Genomic DNA, 23,077 nt, shown 5'->3' with positions numbered 1-23,077 from the left:
CACTAAGATCGCAAAGTTGGCTAGTGTATATTCATGTATATATTAGCACATATATATTTTCAATTTCCCCGACATTGTAGCGGAATACAACTCCAAAACATGCCTTAACAAAACGTCATCCTCTACTGTAGATTTAAGTTTTTACTACTTATAACTTTCACGCTTATGTTGCCCATTAAAATGACACTGTAAGTCAAAGATTTTGGGTTTATTTTTATCATCGTTAATAAAATTTAACCAGATATCAATATTTTAGAGTTAGACCATAATGATATGGAAACATTCAGCCTGTAATCCATTGGTTATAAAAAGATGGATTCTACTATATTGAATGGCGTTTCTTCGAGGCATGTTTTGGAGTTGTATACTTCTACAATATACTAAAAACTTAAAATGCATAAAAGCTGATATCTATAAGAATACATACCAGACAACTTTCCCCAAAATGTTTTACCCTAGCATTATAAAAATGGACTTAAGTTCTAAAAAGTTAAATTAGCTACAGAAGAATGATCAAATAAATATATATTGGAACTTTGAAATACAGATTCTTGTAACAAAAAATATTATTTTTAGATACCCCAAGGAGTCTATTAAGTCCCAATATCGAATTTTGGTTTTATCTCTGGAAAAAAAGGAGAAAAAATTACAAACATCGCCAAAAATCGACATTTTAATGATATTACATAAAAAGATGGCACTATCCCCCAAAATTGAAGTCCAAATGGGCCAAAAATATATCCCTTCGGTTGATAGTAACCCCATAAAAAAACGTTTATATTTTATATAATATGATAAAACGTGAAATACAGGAAAAATTCGAATACTTTTGTGAGGTAATTTTATGTACTTCCTTTAAAAAATGCTTAAATAATTTAAGTAAATGTAAATTTTTGAAATTTTAAAAAGTGTGATATGAAACCTAAGGACTGTCTAGATAATATAACAAATTTATTTATTTATTTTGCACGCAAACAATTTAATAAATTTGGTTTCTTTTCATAGTATACATAAATTCGAATACTTATGAGAGACACTGTACATATTCACATATGTATATTCATAACTGTTTATTATTTCGTTTTTCTTATTATTGTATTTTTTGTGTATAAAATGCAATCATTACAATTACATCTTCTTCCCACAACCAATTCAAAGGTAAAGCAACAAATGACCTAGCGTAAACCATTTTTGAATATATTTTTACATTCATATGATCCTCTAAGTATTTATATAATTTTTTTCTAATTATATAACTTTTTACAATGAATACAAATACATACATTTTAACACTCCACATAAAAATTACACATAAATTTAATAAATCCTACATACATTCAATAATTCAATTAAAAAATTTTGTAATTAAAATTTGGTTATTTCATGCATAAATTTTTCCCATAATATACATTAAACATACATAGATATAAACGTTTTCAATTATTTTCTAAATAAAATTTGGTTATATCTTGCATACATTTTTCACATTTTATAATTTTTCAAGTTCAACATGAACTGTTAAATTTTAGACCATAAGTCATTTCCTATAGTAAATAATATTTAAGTTTGATAGTAAAAATATTGTAACCTGATAGTCGCGACTATCGTTTTGTTTCGTGTTTTCGTCGGCACATATATGCTCTGCTTGCGTACATCTCATGTTCGTATATTATTGCTTGCATAGCTTCAATATTGTTGACTTCGAATAATTTGTGTAGGAAAATTTTTTAATATTATAGGCAAGTCATATGAAATATATGTGGGTATTATAAATATGTTAGCGAGTTGCTGCGTAATATATTGTATGTGAAAACAGTTTATATTTGTCTGTAAGCTGTAATATGCAATAGCTTGTATGGGTAAATATTTTTTGTAATTATTTATATAAGGACTGATTGATTATCGCTCGGCCCAAACCATCAAAACTAAAGTCAAAAATTTTTGGCACTGTATAGATCCATTAGGAAAGGAATTCGTTAATTATACAACATTGGTATAACTTCGCAAAATTAGTTACATATATCTTTATTGTACACTTGTATATGTAAGCATTCATACATATTTGTAACATGATGTGTATAATAATGATAAATTCTTCTACATTATCTAAAGAACGGTTTTCGAATAGGTCAAATAGTTGGCATTAAAAAATCGGTTTATATTTATAAAATACAGAAAAAACCCCGATTAACACGTTTTTATATTACTAACCCAAATATTAGCAATTATTTTATTTTGATATCATATATCATTTTTACCAATATCACGCTAAAAAAATAATTTAAATATAAAAAATTAATTAAAAAAAGGATCTATCTTCTAATCATGTTTTTAGAAACTGTAAAAACCTTATTTTGATGTCCAAAATAATTATTTCTATGACACACTTTTCTAAATTTCATTGGTTCTTTCTACTAATATGCTATTTGTAGTGATTTTTCTACATCTCTTGGTTATAAGCAGTTATTTAAAAAATGTTGGTGCGTAAGAAAAAACAGGCAGTTAGAATTGCAAAACTTTAAATTCCTAATAATATGTATGTATATGCTTTGAATATATTTCTATTGAAGCAATTGAGCGATAAGTGGATACATTCGTACGTACATACATACATTCGTACATACATACATACATACATACATACATACGTACATACATACATACATACATACATACATACATACATTCATATATACATACATACATACATACATACATACATACATACGTACGTACATACATACGTACATACATACATACATTCATACATACATACATACATACATACATACATACATACATACATACATACATACATATGTATATTAGTTATGAGCTTTTGTTTTGATTTGTTCTGTTTATATTTAAGATGGGACAAAAGGATAATAGTCCTGGATTAGATAGGGCTATTGATCAAATGTGTAGGAAAACTCGAGATTTAAGGCGTCAATTGCGTAAGGCTGTAGTTGATCATGTTTCGGATTCATTCCTAGAAACAACTACTCCGCTTATTGAACTTATTGAGGCCGCTAAAACGGGTAACGAGAAAAGAGTTCGTGAAAAAGCTGATATTTTTACTAAACATGCTGAGAAATTAGTAGAAGTTGCTAACCTGGTCTGCAGTATGTCTAACAATGAGGATGGCGTAAAAATGGTACGATATGCTGCTGCCCAAATAGAAAGTTTATGTCCTCAAGTCATAAATGCAGCATCAATTTTAACTGTGCGACCCAACTCGAAAGTAGCACAAGAAAATATGACAGCATATCGTCAAGCTTGGGAAGTTCAAGTTCGTATTTTAACAGAAGCTGTGGATGATATCACTACTATTGATGACTTCCTAGCCGTATCTGAAAATCATATATTGGAAGATGTCAACAAATGTGTCATGGCATTGCAAGTCGGTGATGCCGAAGATTTGAGAACAACTGCTGGAGCTATCCAGGGGAGATCAGCTCGTGTTTGTAATGTTGTTGAAGCAGAAATGGATAATTATGAACCATGTATTTATACAAAACGTGTTCTTGAAGCTGTAAAAGTTCTAAGGGATCAAGGTATTTAAAAAACAACTATTACTATTTACTTAAATATACATTTACTAAACAGACACTAATTACTTCATATTTTCAGTTATGTCGAAATTTGATCAACGTGTTGAGGCTGCAGTTAATGCACTTTCATCTAATTCCAATAAAGATGTTGATGAGAATGATTTTATTGATGCATCTCGCCTAGTTTATGATGGTGTTCGTGAAATAAGGCGTGCAGTGCTTATGAATAGGGTAAGTTGTTTGTATATTTTCCTAGTTTACAGACAAGGAATATTTATTCACTGAGCGCCATAAGAAAGTCAACATGTACAAAAAGTTAAAACTACTTCATTCTTTAGTTAAATCTGTTTTAATATAATGTTTTGTGTTATTCAGTAATCAGTATTATTATCTTAGTTTAACTGAATGCTATTGGCCAATTAATCCTAAGTTATACAGGAGAAAACACAATCAACAAAAACAATAAAATAATGATTTTTTTAATTAAAAAGTAATTTTCTGATTTCTTTTATCAATATTAGCTTTGTTCCAGAACTTTTCTGGCTTAAGAGAGTTAATGAATTTTCTCTTCGTACTTATAAAAAGTACGGGAACAGAAAAAGCAAAATTTCTCTTTCAATAAATTTGTATTGATGTTTATTCATATAAATTTCTATTGAAATTAAAATAAAATTGAAAAACTATCAATCACACATACTTATTTATAAAAATAAATAAAAAATATCAAACATTTTTTGTTTTCAATGTATTGTTTTAAACAAATAATTTATTTGACATTTTTTTCTATTTGCCAGGAAAAAATGTTCTGGCTAAAACCTGTAAGTTCTGGCAAAGAGAAAATAATTTTAATTGCTCAAATTTGTTCTCTTTTACAATTTCTGGTAAAAACCTGCAAACTTGACAAGTAAAGGAACAAAACCATTATTTTTGTTTTAAATGTTTATTTAAGATGGCTACACACTACAATATTCATGTCAAAATTTTCAAATAAAATTTAAACTATCATAGTATTTACATGTGATAAAACTTTCTGAAAATAAGGATGAAAAATTGAAAATCGTATGTTTTTTTCAATTTTTTTGAAAAATTTTAAAACGATTGGATTTTTTCGTTTTATTTTTATTTAAACAAAGAAAAATATGAAAGTAGAAATAAATTTCAAATAAAAAGAGAAACAAAATTAAAATTTAGGTTTTTTCTTTGAATTTTTTCAAATTGAAGTTTCATTTAATTTTGATTATAATAGTGTAAAAACAAAATATATTTTCAATTTAATTTTTTTGATAATCATTTTATTTTGTTTTGGCAGTATGAAATAAAAATCTAACGACTTGTCTCATAGTGTGTAGGCAGCTTTAGTGCGGGTTTTTCTAATAAAGATAATATTTATTCTTTGGTTAAGCCTGGTTTAATATATTTTTGTAATTTTCAGTATTCAGTAAAGTTACTTATCATCTTAGTTTAACTTAGTGATTATTGGCTTTAGTGAGAAAATAAAATTAACAAAAACAATAAAATAATGAATTCGGAAGAAGAAAAACTTAATACTTTAAGTAAATATCAATTATCTGATTTGTTTTATCAATATGTATGTTCAATAATTAAAAATTGTTACTAATTATTACAAAATGTGATAATTTGTAACAATTTTTTGTTTATGAACAGACATAATATTATTATTGTTTTAATTGTTTATTTATATTTTTGACTGAGAAGTTGGCTGTACTAACAAAATGAACTGATCTTAAATCTATAATTAAAAAACACAATCATCGGTTAAAGTCCGACTCAATTTGTTTCTATTTTAATTTAACAGTAAGTTAAGCATAGTCTGAGAAACTCGCCCTGTGTAAGGAATATTGAGGATTGCCAAAAAATATATACCAGTGTCTTGTTTCTGTAACTCTCGCATCGAGAAATTTCTTGCATGAATCAATGAAATTGAAAAAAAAACTATGTGAATTGAAACAAAATATCATTTCTCACATGCAAGTGTTTCTGTAATTTCTTTTTGTGAGAACTATCGTCATTTTAGTTTTTTATACCCTTCACCTTCGTGAGAAGGGTATATATAAGTTTGTCATTCCGTTTGTAATTTCTATAATATAATTTTCCGACCCTATAAAGTATATATATTCTGGATCCTTATAGGTAGCGGAGATGATTAAGCCATGTCCGTCTGTCTGTCTGTCTGTCTGTCTGTCTGTCTGTCTGTCTGTCTGTCCGTCTGTCTGTCTGTATGTTTGTTGAAATCAGTTTTTAGAAGACCCCAGATATCTGCGAGATCCGAATCTCATAATTCCATAATTCTATCAGACATACGACCGGCAAGAACGCTATTTAAAATCAGCAAAATCGGTCCATAAATAAAGGAGATATGAGCAAAAAACCGAGACAACCTCTGAAAATTTCATATAAAATTTAGATTTTTTATTCATGCTCAGACAGAAACTGCAAAAAACAAAAACAAAATACATAACAATACGGTAAATATTGTTATTGTAATTTGCTTATAAAAGCAAAGCAGAGCAAGAGCAGCAGAGCAAGAGTAGCAGAGCGAGAGCAGCACTAATGTTTTGTTATTGGCTAGAAATATGAAATTAAGTATGTAGAGCCTGGATTAAGTGAGAACCTATAATAGGGGACTTTCTGGTACTTTTTCGTTCTTCAAAAGGTATTTTTTGAAATTTCTATAATATTGAACCTAGAAACATGAAATTAAGTATGCATGGCCCGGATTAAGTGAGGACCCAAACAAGGGGAGTTTTTGGTACTTTTTCGTTTTTCAAAAGGTACTTTTTGCAATTTCTACAATATTGAACCTAGAAACATGTAATTAAGTATGTATGGCCCGGATTAAGTGAGGACCCATAAAAGGGGACTTTTTGGTACTTTTTCGTTCTTCAAAAGGTACTTTTTGCAATTTCTACAATATTGAACCTAGAAACATGTAATTAAGTATGTATGGCCCGGATTAAGTGAGGACCCATACAAGGGGACTTTTTGGTACTTTTTCGTTTTTCAAAAGGTACTTTTTGCAATTTCTACGATATTAAACCTAGAAACATGTAATTATGTATGTATGGCCCGGATTAAGTGAGGACCCATAAAAGGGGACTTTTTCGTTGTTCAAAAGGTACTTTTTGCAATTTCTACATTATTGAACCTAGAAACATTTAATTAAGTATGTATGGCCCGGATTAAGTGAGGACCCATAAAAGGGGACTTTTTGGTACTTTTTCGTTCTTCAAAAGGTACTTTTTGCAATTTCTACAATATTGAACCTAGAAACATGTAATTAAGTATGTATGGCCAGGATAAAGTGAGGACCCATACAAGGGGACTTTTTGGTACTTTTCGTTTTTCAAAAGGTACTTTTTGCAATTTCTACAATATTGAACCTAGAAACATGTAATTAAGTATGTATGGCCAGGATTAAGTGAGGACCCATAAAATGGGACTTTTTGGTATTTTTTCGTTGTTCAAAAGGTACTTTTTGCAATTTCTACAATATTGAACCTAGAAACATGTAATTAAGTATGTATGGCCCGGATTAAGTGAGGACCCATAAAAGGGGACTTTTTGGTACTTTTTTGTTCTTCAAAAGGTACTTTTTGCAATTTCTACAATATTGAACCTAGAAACATGTAATTATGTATGTATGGCCCGGATTAAGTGAGGACCCATAAAAGGGGACTTTTTCGTTGTTCAAAAGGTACTTTTTGCAATTTCTACATTATTGAACCTAGAAACATTTAATTAAGTATGTATGGCCCGGATTAAGTGAGGACCCATAAAAGGGGACTTTTTGGTACTTTTTCGTTCTTCAAAAGGTACTTTTTGCAATTTCTACAATATTGAACCTAGAAACATGTAATTAAGTATGTATGGCCAGGATAAAGTGAGGACCCATACAAGGGGACTTTTTGGTACTTTTTCGTTTTTCAAAAGGTACTTTTTGCAATTTCTACAATATTGAACCTAGAAACATGTAATTAAGTATGTATGGCCAGGATTAAGTGAGGACCCATAAAATGGGACTTTTTGGTATTTTTTCGTTGTTCAAAAGGTACTTTTTGCAATTTCTACAATATTGAACCTAGAAACATGTAATTAAGTATGTATGGCCCGGATTAAGTGAGGACCCATAAAAGGGGACTTTTTGGTACTTTTTTGTTCTTCAAAAGGTACTTTTTGCAATTTCTACAATATTGAACCTAGAAACATGTAATTAAGTATGTATGGCCCGGATTAAGTGAGGACCCATACAAGGGGACTTTTTGGTACTCTTTCGTTTTTCAAAAGGTACTTTTTGCAATTTCTACGATATTAAACCTAGAAACATGTAATTATGTATGTATGGCCCGGATTAAGTAAGGACCCATAAAAGGGGACTTATTGGTACTTTTTCGTTTTTCAAAAGGTACAAAAGGCTTTAAACACATCATGGTGAAGGGTATATAAGATTCGGCACAGCCGAATATAGAACTCTTACTTGTTTTCGTAAGTTATTGGAAACTTGTGAGTAAATGTGTTTCCGCAAAAAAATTTTGTGAAAAGTTACTCATATGAACTGTCAAAAGAACTCATATTTTTAAACGGTGAAAGTAAAATTTTAAGATATTAGTTTTATAATTAGTTAAGAATAAAATTAATATTGTTAACAATTTTTTTTAGAAAATGCAAAGAATTTCGGATGTACAGAAGCAAAATCTGAAAAAGTACATGACCACAACTTAGAATTTAGTGGGAAAATTCTTTTAAAACTTTTAATATCATTACACCCTACACCACTTTAGTGGGGAGGGTATATTGGGTTTGTGCTGATGTTTGTAACATACAAAAATATTCGTCCTATACCCACCTTAAAGTATACCAATCGGCTGAGTCGATTAAGCTATGTCCGTCCGTCCGTTTGGCTGGCTGGCTGTCCATGTAAACCTTGTGCGCAAGATACACTCTGCAATTTTCAAGATAAAAGAAATTTGGCACACACGCTTCTTTTGGCCCAAGGACGAAGCCTATTGAAAATGGTTAACATCGGTCCATTATTTCGACTAGCCCCCATACAACCGTACCCCCAAATAGGGCCTTTTGGCTTATAATTAATTTAAATGATCAATAATGTTAACAAAAGTCGACAAAACTTAGTTTTATAGAACTTTAGATGACACTACCGACTTTTGTAATGATCGGGCTTCATTTGACCCTATCCCCCATACAAACTCCCCTTCAGAAAATGACTTAAAGGTCAAAATTCACTTACAAGCACTAATAACACTTTTAAATTCTACATAAATAATATTGAAGAAGACTTAACTCCCCCTAACAACATTTTTAAGGATAGGGCCATATTTTGCCCTACTCCCCTTTGAGCCCTCTTAAAAAATCTCTTTTTTTTTGCCAAAAAAGTAAAAATATTCCGAAATAAAGTTAAAAAAACAAACCAAATGCTTTATTTTTTAAATAATCCCCATTTTTAACATACGTACTGACTGGTGTAGGGTATCATATGGTCGGCTTCGCCCGACTATACATTCATACTTGTTTTTATATTTTTTTCTTTATTTATTCATCGTATATAAATTTATCTGCAAATTTTTGTTTTCTTTTTATTTTTATGGGTTTGACAGCTGTTTTATAGGCATTTCCAATTAAAACGTTATTCTTGTGTCTCTTCTCACTTTTACTCAAAAATCGAGAATCGTTAGAATTTTGTTGTTTCACACTTCTCGATATGATAACTTCCCAGCAAAAAAGTGAGTAAAAAGAAGTAGAATTTTCATCACAAATAACATACTTGAAGTACTTCCAATTTTGTTGAAAAACCAATGAATTTTACATTAGCGTATCATTGGAGGGATGTTGCTCATTTTTGACAACTATGAACTACATCTAATTAATTGTATACAAATCCAATAAAAGTCCGATATTGGATGTCAAAAATAAACCGAATTCGTTCAATAACATTTGTTAATTTCATTGGTTTTTCACAAAGTTCGATGATATTCGAATATGTTATTTGTAGTGACTTTTCATTTGTAAAGAAATATTTGGTTTATAAAAGCGAAAAATATATAATCGCATTTTTAAATGTGATTAAGATGTCGTTTGTAAAGTATGACATCAATTATTTTTTGCTGGGTTCTCACATAAAGTTACAGAAACGAGGAAGAGTAAAAAAATACCATTTACAAAAATAAGATTTAAATTAACTATTATATATTAGGTATGCCATTATTTCAATATATATAAGATTTAGTATTTTCATCAAAAATAGTAACTCGAAGTCACTGGAGGGATGTTGTTCATTTTTGGCAACTCTGCACTACATCTAATCTTAGTTTAAGACAGAGTAGGCATTTTTTACACTCGTGAATACAATTTTATTTATTTCCCTGGTTTTACAACTCAGTTTCACGAGATTTATTTTTAATCTCGCGAGATCTATTTTTTTAAACTTTTCATTTTTTATGCTCACTTCATAAGCGATATTTATATATATTGTTTTTTTTCAATTTCTCTCACAAGAAATAACAAAATGAATAGAATTAGAATAAAACTCGCACACGGAAAATGAGTGCACGAAAACCGGTAAGAAGGATGTACGTACATATGTATGTGAAAGATGGATGTGTGTGCGGAGAAAAAGGTTTTATGGCGACAAACAAATGTTTTAAAAAATAAAAATGTTTATTTGCAAAACAAAAACTTGTATATATTTCTAAGCATTTTATTTGTGTTAAACACTAATTTATAAATATTTAATAAAGATATTAATGGGTTATTGTAGGAATTTTGTAAACGGGGATAATTGTATGAGTACGGGGATAATTAAATAGATGTCAAAATATTGATATTATTATTCAAATACTCTAAAATATTTTATTAAATTACATATTTATTTTAAATATGACCATGCAATTATGATGTTACATTAGAAAAAATGCTAATATTAAAATGCCCTTTTAACAAAAAAATAATTAAATCCAAGAAATGTAAAAAACCCAATTTAAATAACTAGTATTCCAAAAAATTCAAAATATTATTGACCTGTAAATTTTTATAAAAAAACAAAATAAATTGCATCAACAAATGTTTTTTAATACAAAAACCTAACTGACACATCGTATATCCTATTTCATACTTCAATTACAATAACAATTGATATTTCAATTTGCACACGTGCACAAAGATCGTAAAAAGCCATAAAATCAAAATGAAATTTCTAGAAATTGACCACATTTTAAAAATTTACGGACATCTACAGGCAAACATAACTCTTTAAAGTTTACACACGCATATACATAAATGAACATTTTTCTTACACAGTCACACATAAAAAAGTTAATTTTCATTTTCTTAAGATTTACAATATTATAAAACTCATGAAATACTCTTTTGTACTCGTTTCATGAGAGAAATTTATTTTCCACCCTTTAAATTTAAATATCACTCGTGAGATTTATTTTTAAAAGTCGCTCGAATTAATATCACTCGAGAGAGAAATCAATTTGAACGCTCTTCCTACTCTGGTTTAAGAAGCAATAAAAATCTTGGATGTCCAAAATAAAACACATTCTCTTAGTGACACTGTTTCGGGGTCAATCTGATATGGTTCAGTTTAATGCACAAAAAGAATAAAACCAGAGTATTGTAAAAAATGTATTAAGTAAATATATGGTGATCATTTAGGAATTCGAAACAACAAGTCTGCCATACAAAGCGATCAATAGTAAAATTACTTAAAAATTCTTCTTTCCATATTTCACGATTCTATTAATACAGCGTTTGGGATAGACGTAAATCTCGAATTACCTATATTTAAATATTACCTCGTAAAAGGTTACAATAATGTGCTGTTTCTAGATACCGAGCGAGTAGTTTGAGCACAAATTTTACTTGTATTTTGTTCTTGTAACAAAAACAAAATACAAGTAAAATTTTAACTCAAACTACTCACACGTTATTTAGAAACAACATATAAGTGTTTGCATGTAGTGCCTTGTCGTAGACGAAATGAAAAAATAATGGTTTACAAACATTTTAATTAGTAGCGGTTCTATTACAGATTGATAAACTAACTAGCTCCTACATCATTTGGCTTCATTACGATTCCATGTTGGAATGTAGCTATTTTTAGTTGGCCTATATCTTTCCTTCGTAGGAGATGAATTAATACTATTTACAGGACTGGTTAATATCCAACCAAATACGGTTTTAGAGCGAATAGTGATTCGTATAGGGGTATACATCAGCTCCTAATAATATTTCTACAGGTCTGTTTTCGAAAGAATTCTAATCTGTCAAATGAAGATTTGGTAATTCGTCGGCATTGACCGATACCGAAGGCAAATTTCCCGAAATGCTTGGCAAAATAGAAGCAGTATTTAATAAAAACGACGGATCAGTACTAGAACCTATTATCAAATTACAAGTCTTTGTCGAAATGGCCAAAAAAATTCCACATTTACACCCGAAAATTTCGCTTTTCCTCGACATTTCAGAAATAATAGTACATTCGGAAGCAGGGTCAATTAAAGCTCTAACTTGATATCTACATCCATTGCGTATCAAGTCGACAGTTGCTGTACCCAATAGAACAGAATGATTCATAAGAATATGGAATACTTGTCGCTCAGTAACGGAATGTCTTACAGCTGTTGTACCTGAAAAAGTGGGCAGATGGTCATTAGGAGTTAGGATTAGTGGATCGTAGAACCACACTAGAATTGTCATCTAATGAAGTAGGAGGTACATTGCTAGTCACTGTACCCAAAGGAGTAGAATAATTTTGACTAGAATGAAATACTTGTCGTTCAACTATAGTGCCTGACGTAGTCGGTCTTGGACGTTGGTCATTAGGTGTGTGATTGTATGGTCGTAAAACCCAAAGAGAGTTGTTGTCATCTAATGACTCAGGAAGTGCATTTCTAGAGTTTTGCGAAGCTGAAGAATCCCGATACAGTGAAGTATGGTGCCGCTTATTACAAATAGAACAACTATGTTAACTTAAACAATAATTAATTTCATGTGAGTTACCTAGACAATTTATGCAGCAAAGCATTTTTTTAACCATTCTAAATCTCTCAGGAATAGACAATCTATCAAACTGTCGACAAAAACGAAGTAAATGACCCGGTTTTTTACATAAAACACAAGCATTCGTAGGACTTGTATTCAAAATATGTGTCTTTTCCTTGCGTTCAGTATTGCAATCTAATGTTTGGATTCTTTCGGTCAAAAACATGTCCAAATCTTTCCGTAAAGATAAGGCAGTTTTGTCCTTAACACTTTGTTCCCATAGTGTCACTGTCTGAGACGGCAGTCTTTGTATACAAATAAAAACGATAATTGGATCTCAATTTTGAGTAGGAATCTCATATATTGACATAGCAGTTAAAAATCCATTGATTCCGAGCTATAACCTTTTCAAAGAGGAACTAGTCTCTTCTGTTATTGAACCAAACAAACACTTTAACTGATTATTAACTAGCATTCGAGAATTTTCGTACGTATTTTTGAAACTTTTCCACGCTATATCAAAACCAGTATTAGTCAACGGACATTTAAACACAATTTCTCTCGCTTCGTTATCTGTTCGTTTTACTAAATAGCATAATCGCTCGATATTACTAAGCAGACTGTTATTAATATATAAGGCAGTAAAAAGATCCCTAAATGTAGGCCATGAGAGATAATCGCCGTTGAAGATGTCCGTATCACATGGCGGAAGAGTTGAATTATTACTAACATTATCAAAATTTGAATCATTGTTTTGGATGATGGGAAACTTTAGGCTTAGTCTTTGCCTCCAATTCATCAATCTTAATTTTTATCGACTTTGAACATCGCGCATAAACATTAAGGGTACTCTAGAATTTACTTTCAGCCACTTGAATATCTTCTGACTCAGCGTCTTCAGCAGATTCAAGATCGTCTAAGCACTTTTATATTATTAAAGTTTGCCTCAAATTTTATAACGGTGTCTGAAGCACGAGTGAAACGTTCGAGGGCTGTCAAAGGCATTTTTCACAATTTTAAGATTGGATTAATTCAGTAAAACAGTATAAAAATGGAAGCAGCGTTCAAATTCACAAAAAATCGAATTTGTATTATAAATTTCTAAACTAACTATTTTAAGTCAAATCGACCGATCGTAGGGTAACTAACAATAAATTAGTAATAGGAGGAAGAAGAAGAATTTTATCTTTCACAACACAATTACTAATATTAAATTTGTGTCAACAAACCTTGCATTAAATGAAGTCACTAATTATTTTGGTCACTATGTGTTTCACTTGAAAATTTACTCTAAAATAATTTTCATAAAATTTAATTATTGAAAATAATTTATTTAAGTATTTGCCGAAAAATGCAAAATTTTAATTATCAATTATGGCTATTGCCCAATGTAAACAAACGCAGCCTTGATTATAAAAGTACCGATCACTATCTGTCAACAGGTACTGTATAAAATATAACCGCGCAAAAATGTTTTAAATAGGGATCAAAATTAATTCACAAATTATTGGCAGTAAAATTAATTCCCTTTTTCGACAACAGACACTTGTTATTTTCTTTTGTCTTTTTCTTTATACCATACACACGTATATACATCCATATGTATGAATTTATGTATATTTATTTATTTTTCCTTTTGATACAATCACTTTTATATCAATTTACTAACCTTGTAAAAAAAGCTATCTTAAAAACTCTCCAAACAAAAGGGCACTTAAAATTCCTTGGCAAGGGTTCATATGCTGGAGGATGAACTTCTTCGTGTTTTATCCTCTTGATTAAGATCAAGATGTGGAGATTATCCTCGATTCGAAGCAATAATTTAATTAATCCGGTTCGAAGCGACCATTGTTTCGGCGTCAATCCGATATGGTTCAGTTTAATGCACAAAAATAATAAAACACAAAGGATAATTATTAGTTTTATAAAAGGAGAAGATTTGTCTTCCTTTATTTATATATTACCTTAAGCATGTATGCACAATAAGAAGTGCTCTTTAAGGCTTCTTAAAACGAGAGTATAAACAACTACTTATTTCTAAGTATGGAAGCTAACAAAGTATAAATACAGTTAGCGGTTTACTCGTTGAATTTAATAAAAGTTTTCCATCAAAGATGTAAACTAAAGTAGTAAATAATTAGGATTTACACTTAGAGGAAAAATTCCGCAAATAATCGATTTGTACTTAAAGAGACACTCTTATAAAAATTTCACTGGTTTTTCACCAAACCTTAATGTACTTTAAATTTGATATTTTTAATGACTTTTCTACATCTCTTTTCTTACCTTAATCTGGGTTTTCATATGTAAGGAAATATTTGGTTTTCAGAAAAAAAATTGTATTGGTGCAAAGTGAATTTAAGTTTCATGACTTTCTTAATTATAGTGCCAATACAACTCATTCCTGTCTTCAAAACTTCAAAAATAAATTCAGATTATTTATTTAATTTAGAAAGATTTATGTAGCATCCCAGCAAAATATTAGCTTACAAATTTATTAGAAAAATCACCAGAACTCATGGAGTAAAGTGCTTACAATTCTACTAGAAAAAGTACTTATTTTTGTTTGAGATGTTCCAAAATCAACCAATATTATTTGGTTGGAAATAAGTTGTTTTTTAGTAGAGTTATTTATGGAATATTTATAAAAAAATAAAAAGTCGTCACAGACTGGGGTTGAACTCAATACCTTCCGTCTACTAGTTGAATGCTACTCTTACTATACCTACTGCTTTGTTGTTTATTGTGCGTCAAATAATAGTTTTCACACAATTACTATTTTATTCTCTGTTTGTCTAAAAATAGACATTTGATATCGTGTTCTCAAAAAAAAGGAAAAAAAATAGAAAAAGTAACTGTTTTATTTTTGTTTGTTTCTTTATTTTGGTTTTTTTTTAACTTTACCTACAAAGTAAGTCATTAATGAAGTACTTAATGGTAATCATTGTAAGCAAAGATTTTGCTGTGATTTAACATAATTTTGATTATTAATATTATTTTATATATATTTTCTACAATTATTATTAAATTTTACTTAAAAATGTTTTAAACATATTCAGAAAATACATGATAAACAAATAGCTTGAACCAATGAAACATCGTTTTCGAATCATTGAATTTGTATTGGCTCGATTATTCGAAATTCTTGTATGAACATATGATCTCCAATGAGACGCTACTGTTAAAAGCATGCATGTTTCACCTAAATCTTACCACTTCGTCATCACTTGAACCTCTGATTAAACAACATCTTCGTCATGTAACTTTTGGGTTAATAAAAGTGAATAGTATGTAGTCTAGGGTTGCCAGAATCCGATTCGCAAATAGCTGGACATTGGGTTTTAAAAAGCTGGACAAAGCAAAAAAACTGGACATAAAAAATACTGAGAAAATGTTAATTTTGGTTTTGTGTAAATAATTCCACGGTGATACACCAAAAAAAGCAAGGTTTCTCATGAACTTTTGTTATATCGTGACTCATCACTACCTATATCTATGGACTTTTTAATTTTTTCGCAAATATACTATTTTACATCCCTTAATCAAAAATTCCATAAAATATAATTTGTTGATAATATTTGTTTTGCCCAATATACATATCGTCCCTGTTTTATTTATTAGTATCATGCGGATTTTAACAAAGTTTTTAGAATAACAAAAAAACTTTAATTTAGCTGTTATTTTGAAAAATATGCCTCTTCGCGGATTTCTTTACTAATATATTTAATACGTATTTTGAAAAATTACTCAATTTTTTACGCGCACAGATTTGAAGATTTTTTCGAAAAATGAGATAAGAGACTTTATGCGAATGTAAGCTTTGCATCTATAACTTCGCTAATACTAATATATTTAATACGTATTTTGAAAAATTACTCAATTTTTTACTGGCACAGATTTGAAGATTTTTTGAAAAAATGAGATAAGAGACTTTATGGGGTATATTTGACCAATTATAATACCGTGTAGCGAATGTAAGCTTTGTATCTATAACTTCAGGGATATTTACTGTGAAGTGGCTAAAATTTAGAATTTAATAAGAGAAAATTAAACCTCGTTTTAAGCATTATCCATAAAATCTAAATAAAGAACTGAAAGTCGCGGCCCCAATGATATAGTGGATGTCAAAGGCTACGAATATCAAATATTTGCATGTACCGCGATTATTGTTCGTCGTACGATTTTAAATGGTATTACAACTTTTGAAGGGAATACTATTTTCAATATTTTGGTAATAATTATTTTCGCGAGTCATCATTTGATTTCGAATTATTTTGTTTTCGGACAAAATTTGTTCGCTCCTAAAAGTGATTTTAAGTTTATCAGTGCACCAAAAGGTGAGTGAGGATCCAATATTTACGGTGTCAGATTAAATAGTATATATAAAATAATATTATAGTGGATTTATGACTTAAATAAAAAACACATTGAACTTTTTGTTAACTCCTAAACCAATAAAGATATCGATAAATGCTTTTGTGCACATAAGTACAACAATTAGAGGCACAAATTACAATAATAAAAGAAATCCAAATATTCCACATAATACTAATATTAAAAACAGGAACGATTATAATAAATAATAAAATATCCATTGTTATCAACATATATACATATGTATTATAATTTAAAAATAGTAAAATTAAATGAAGTTTGTCACATACCACAGTGGGGCAGAATGGAAATTTTTTGGAAATAAATCTGGCATTTCTAAACGGCTGATCCGATCGGGATAAAATTTGAGCGTAGCCAAGGAGTATTCGAGTTTAAGTTTTGAAGATGAACCCCGCAGATGCCCCAGGGACGGAGCTGTGGCGGCTCAAAGCAGGGTACCTACGACATGTAAAATTTTTAAACTCGTGCCATTTTTTGGTTTTTCATCCAAATACAAAGATTTTTATATTTTCTGAAAGCGCTCGACGAGGTCTTGAAAAAACATCTCTTATAATATCCATTTAAAAATTTAGTGATACAAAATTTACCATACCTTGGTCCGCCTTTTTTTGAATACCGGGCGTAATTTTGGACCAAATGGATTCAATTTCTTGTTAGTTAGACAACAAAATTTCCAATAATATACAAAAAATTTCAGATCAATATAATTTACAGATCCAAAAATATACGTTTTTTAATTTAAAAATTCAAAAAATTTTAGATTTTTGCCGTTTTTTGCCCAAAATGTGTCTTAACTCTTTTATTAATAAAATAAAATTTTCTTTAACAACATATAACAATTTTATAGTTTTCTAAAAGGTATCTTTACGCAGAACGCTTTGGCGTAAAAAACTTGTCCTATTTTTTGAAAATGTTGCCACTGCGTCCTTCCGAATATGACCTATTTTTTATCAAAACTTCAACTTTGGGCGACATGTTCTAAAATTCCAAAGCTGGGATCAGAAAACTGAAAGCAGTTTTGGAAACCTCAATATGTTTTCTATTTACTCCAAAAGTATTTTCCCAGCAATGAAAGAAATGTGGACCCTATGGGCAAAAATGTAAAAAATCCAATTTTTGGGATTTTCATTCCTATTTTTGGGAATTGCGGGATGCCCTTTGAGCTTTTCAATTTTTTTTTGCATTTTCTTATTTGAAATGACAAATTTAACAAGCGATGAAGATTTCATTGAGTTTTGTTCATAAATAAAGATTTTGTCATATATTACATATTTGTTAAATTTCTAAAACTATTATTTATATCAAAATTTTAATAAGGTTGCTGATAGCTACAACAATTTAGTCCATATTTATCCCTTACAAAAAATTTTACAAAAAAATTTCAAGCCAATATCTCAATTAAATTCAAAAATATGTTCATTAAAACCCGTATCCTTTAATTTCATATGTTTTCATATTGTAGTATTAAGTATGACAGAACACACATTTGGTGTTGAATAAATATTTGGACAATTTTTAAAAATTATTTAGTTAATTATTTTATTAAAGACTATAACATTGTATATACAATAAAAAAAATTATAATTTTATTATGAGCCACGCACAACAACACCTAAATCACCCCACACAAACCACCTTTCCCGCCCACCGAAATATAAAACACAATTTAATACAATATCATCAGTTAGTATAATAGCTTTTTTTATTTGAACTGTTTATCTTAAACATAATACAATTAATTCTTACAACCTACTTATATAGTTAATTCCTAACACTACTTATTTTCTATAAAATAATCTGTCATATCGGTATACATATCCAGAAGGTAATATAAGTCCTTTAAATCTTCCTCGTTTTGAGATGATAGAGTTTCATAACAAATCCATCTTTTTCGCATATTTGAAAGAACAGGATCAGAAGATAGAAGTAAACTATTAAAAATATCTTCATTCTGTGATTGCCTGGAGCATTTTCTTGAGCTGAAAAGTTGAACATGCTTAAAATCTCGATTCTTTAGATGTATATTCCCCAAATCGATTTCCATTAATTTTATGTTTACTATTCAGTGCCATTAAAATAGTGTTAACTCTTCGAAGCAACTCCTTGTCGATTCCAGTTATTTTTGAAGTAATTTCAAAATCACGAAAAAACACTTCTCGCCGTATTACCGTCATTTGTACTACCGCAACGTGGAAGTGGTTTGTCGATGTTTAATCCCATCTGAACTTTAAATTCAGATGAGACGAACTGTCTACATATTAAGATTTAGGATTATATTACTATAACCTGTAATTCAGTCATTGATATTTCTTATTAGTGAATGAATCGAAATTATTATTACCTGTATATTTTTACCTACATGATCATAAACGATACAGAACGAAATGATCTGTCGAAAAAATTTAGGTAAAAAATAGTTATAAATTTCTGAAAATTTAAGCATAATAGGACCTTTCAATTATAACGATAAGCAAACAAATAGAAAATAGGTAAATATAAGATTTAAACATGTTCTGTCATATTTAATACTAAAAAATATGAAAAATATGAAATTAAAGGACACAGGTTTAAATGAACATATTTTTGAATGTAATTGAGATATTGGCTTGAAATTTTTTGCAAAGGGTCGAGAATTTCCATATCTAACTAAAAAAAGATATTAAGGGATAAATATGGACTAAATTGTTGTAGCTATCTGCGACCCTATTAAAATTTTGATATAAATAATAGTTTTAAAATTTAACAAATATGTAATATATGACAAAATCTTTATTTATGAACAAAACTCAATGAAATCTTCAACGCTTGTTAAATTTGTCCTTTCAAATTAGAAAATGCAAAGAAAAAATTTAAAAGGTCAAAGGGCATCTCGCAATTCCCAAAAATAGGAATGAAAATCCCAAAAACGGGATTTTTTACATTTTTGCCCATAGGGTCCACATTTCTTTCAGGGCTGGGAAAATACTTTTGGAGTAAATAGAAAACATATTGAGGTTTCCAAAACTGCTTTCAGTTTTCTGATCCCAGCTTTGGGATTTTAGAACATGTCGCCCAAAGTTGGAGTTTTGATAAAAAATAGGTAATATTCGGAAGGACGCAGTGGCAACATTTTCAAAAAATAGGACAAGTTTTTTACGCCAAAGCGTTCTGCGTAAAGATACCTTTTAGAAAACTATAAAATTGTTATATGTTCTTAAAGAAAAATTTATTTAATTAATAAAAGAGTTAAGACACATTTTGGGCAAAAAACGGCAAAAATCTAAAATTTTTTGAATTTTTAAATTAACGTATATTTTTGGATCTGTAAATGATATTGATCTGAAATTTTTTGTATATTATTGGAAATTTTGTTGTCCAACTAACAAGAAATTGAATCCATTTGGTCCAAAATTACGCCCGGTATTCAAAAAAAGGCGGACCAAGGTATGGTAAATTTTGTATCACTAAATTTTTAAATGCCTATAACTCGGATATTATAAGAGATAAGTAGTTTTTTACGCCAAAGCGTTCTGCGTAAAGATACCTTTTAGAAAACTATAAAATGTTATATGTTCTTAAAGAAAAATTTATTTAATTAATAAAAGAGTTAAGACACATTTTGGGCAAAAAACGGCAAAAATCTAAAATTTTTTGAATTTTTAAATTAACGTATATTTTTGGATCTGTAAATGATATTGATCTGAAATTTTTTGTATATTATTGGAAATTTTGTTGTCCAACTAACAAGAAATTGAATCCATTTGGTCCAAAATTACGCCCGGTATTCAAAAAAAGGCGGACCAAGGTATGGTAAATTTTGTATCACTAAATTTTTAAATGCCTATAACTCGGATATTATAAGAGATAAGTAGTATGTCCAAGCATGTTATTTCAAGATCTCGTCGAGCGCTTTCAGAAAATATAAAAATCTTTGTATTTGGGTGAAAAACCAAAAAATGGCACGAGTTTAAAAATTTTACATGTCGTAGGTACCCTACTTTGAGCCGCCACAGCTCCGTCCCTGGGACATCTGCGGGGTTCATCTTCAAAACTTAAACTCGAATACTCCTTGGCTACGCTCACGCCAAATTTTATCCTGATCGGATTAGCCGTTTAGAAATGCCAGATTTATTTCCAAAATAATTTCCATTCTGCCCCACTGTGCATACTTATTACTAATTTTAAGCTTGAAACTGACAAGCATCAAAAAAGCTGGACAATCCAGCCAAGTCCAGCCAGGCTGGAAACCCTAATGTAATCGCATTTTTAGATGTGATCTTAATCAGAGTTTCTCGCTAGTATTGTTCAGAATACGAAGACTTTCGGCTATTTACATGTACACAACACGATCGTAGACGAACATATCAACTAGATCGTAAATAATAAAATATTTCATTTAGTTGCTTGGCATTATATAACAATAGCAAAATTGCAAAAACAACGTAAACTCCAAATCTTTTTGTGAAAAGCATAACAATAAAAGTAAATAAGATCGTACTTTTTTGTACATTTTCAATCAAAATGTTAAGTGTGTAGTACTGCTTTTGTATTTGTCTCTCTTGCTGGAGGACTATAGGTAGCCACAGGGGACACAGGTAGCCAATTTCGGCCTTACTTGGGTCCATATTGATCCCATTGTAGTTGACAAAACAATGGAAACTTTTTCAAATATTTCAGAAATGGTTGAAATTCTAAACTCATTATTGATATTTTTTTTACCAAAATTAAAAAAAAAACATATGTGTTGTTTCTAGACAACGTGTGAGTAGTTCGAGTTAAAATTTTACTTGTATTTTGTTTTTGTTACAATAACAAAATACAAGTAACATTTGTGCTCAAACTACTCGCTCGGTATCTAGAAACAGCACAATAATTAAATTCTGAAAAAAGAAAACCAAATAACTATTATTTATTATTATGGCACTGACAAAACATTGGAAACTTTTAAACTTTTACAGAAAAGAAGACTCTTACTACAAAAATATTCAAATAACAGTAAACAACGATGCTTTTTTACTGTTATTTCAAAGTATTCTTCATTTTGATAATTTTTTATTTTTTTTTTAATTTTCTTGCAAAACTAATTTTTATGTCATTATTTAAAATTTCTAGATTTTCGGTTTAAAAAGCAAAATAAGAAACGATTTCAACACTTTCAAAAATATTAAAAAATGTGGCCTACGGTAGGTTAGTGGTTAGTGATCTAGTCTGGTAGACCGGAGGTGGTGGGTTCGATTCCAACCCGTGCCACTGGTTAAGGAGCGCACAACAGGCCCGATAGAGGCCTAGGTGTATTTCTTCGGATTTGATGTGTATACATCCTCCTTTCAAACTAACTAACTAACTAAAAAATTTGCTAAGATTCAGGGAAAATTCAATATATGGGTTGAAGACCTTATAAAACTGCTCTGATACAGGGTAATTTGATGACAATAGAATTCGAAAAATTCCAAAAAAGTACTCTTCTAGGATAGTTATTAATAAAAAGTTCGAAATAATTACTCCTATTGTTAATCACATGAAAAATTAGACTGGCCTTGGTTGTAGTCGACCTGCGGGAAAACGTCTTAGTTTTAGAAAGAATCGTTCTATTTGTCTACTCATTGCCAAAGATAAGATAAACAGGTCGAATAATTATGGAAAAATGTCCTTTTGCGTGTGCTGCTTAAGTATTGCTTAGTTCTTGGTTTCGTTTTCTTACTAAGGGACGTAAACAAAACTATAAGTTTGGCTGGTTAGTACAAATCAAGCCGACTGAAAAATAAAACTTGATGGGTTGTTTGTTCAGTAAGCCTTTGTTATTCTATGCAATTTGTTTTAGTATATTGTATGTTTTTGTGTTTAAATTTGACAAAGGTAAATAAAGTAATTGACAATTAAAAGTGTTAATTAATTTAAAATTTATAAATACAATGGTTTCCCGGTTTATCGAAAGATATAATGTCAGGCCTATTCATAAAAACGAAAAATTCGCCAAACCGAATAAAAACCTTTCTATGATTTAATGATAAGAATACGGTAATAAACGGTAGGAAGTCTATTTTTTAGATCTTTTTATTTGGGCTCAAAATATTGCTACCATTTCTATGTAGTTTTTCTGCAGTTTTCAAAATATAGAAATTTTTTGA

At 29.7% G+C, this 23,077-nt stretch overlaps 1 protein-coding gene across 2 annotated transcripts in view; it reads left to right on the top strand.

Moving 5' to 3' along the window:
• LOC111687166 (catenin alpha) overlaps positions 1-23,077 on the top strand; it is a 119,472-nt gene that overhangs the window by 50,758 nt on the left and 45,637 nt on the right. For both annotated transcript variants that reach the window (XM_046948058.1, XM_046948057.1), the window contains 2 exons: positions 2,870-3,554; positions 3,631-3,782. In XM_046948058.1, coding sequence (XP_046804014.1) covers positions 2,870-3,554; positions 3,631-3,782 — 837 coding nt within the window. The remainder of the gene's footprint in view (positions 1-2,869; positions 3,555-3,630; positions 3,783-23,077) is intronic.

Source organism: Lucilia cuprina, chromosome 4 (genome assembly GCF_022045245.1).
Source record: "Lucilia cuprina isolate Lc7/37 chromosome 4, ASM2204524v1, whole genome shotgun sequence".
Taxonomy (NCBI): Eukaryota; Metazoa; Arthropoda; class Insecta; order Diptera; family Calliphoridae; genus Lucilia; species Lucilia cuprina.
Note: the sequence above shows the minus strand (reverse complement) of the source record. Positions and strands in the feature narration are given on the sequence as shown.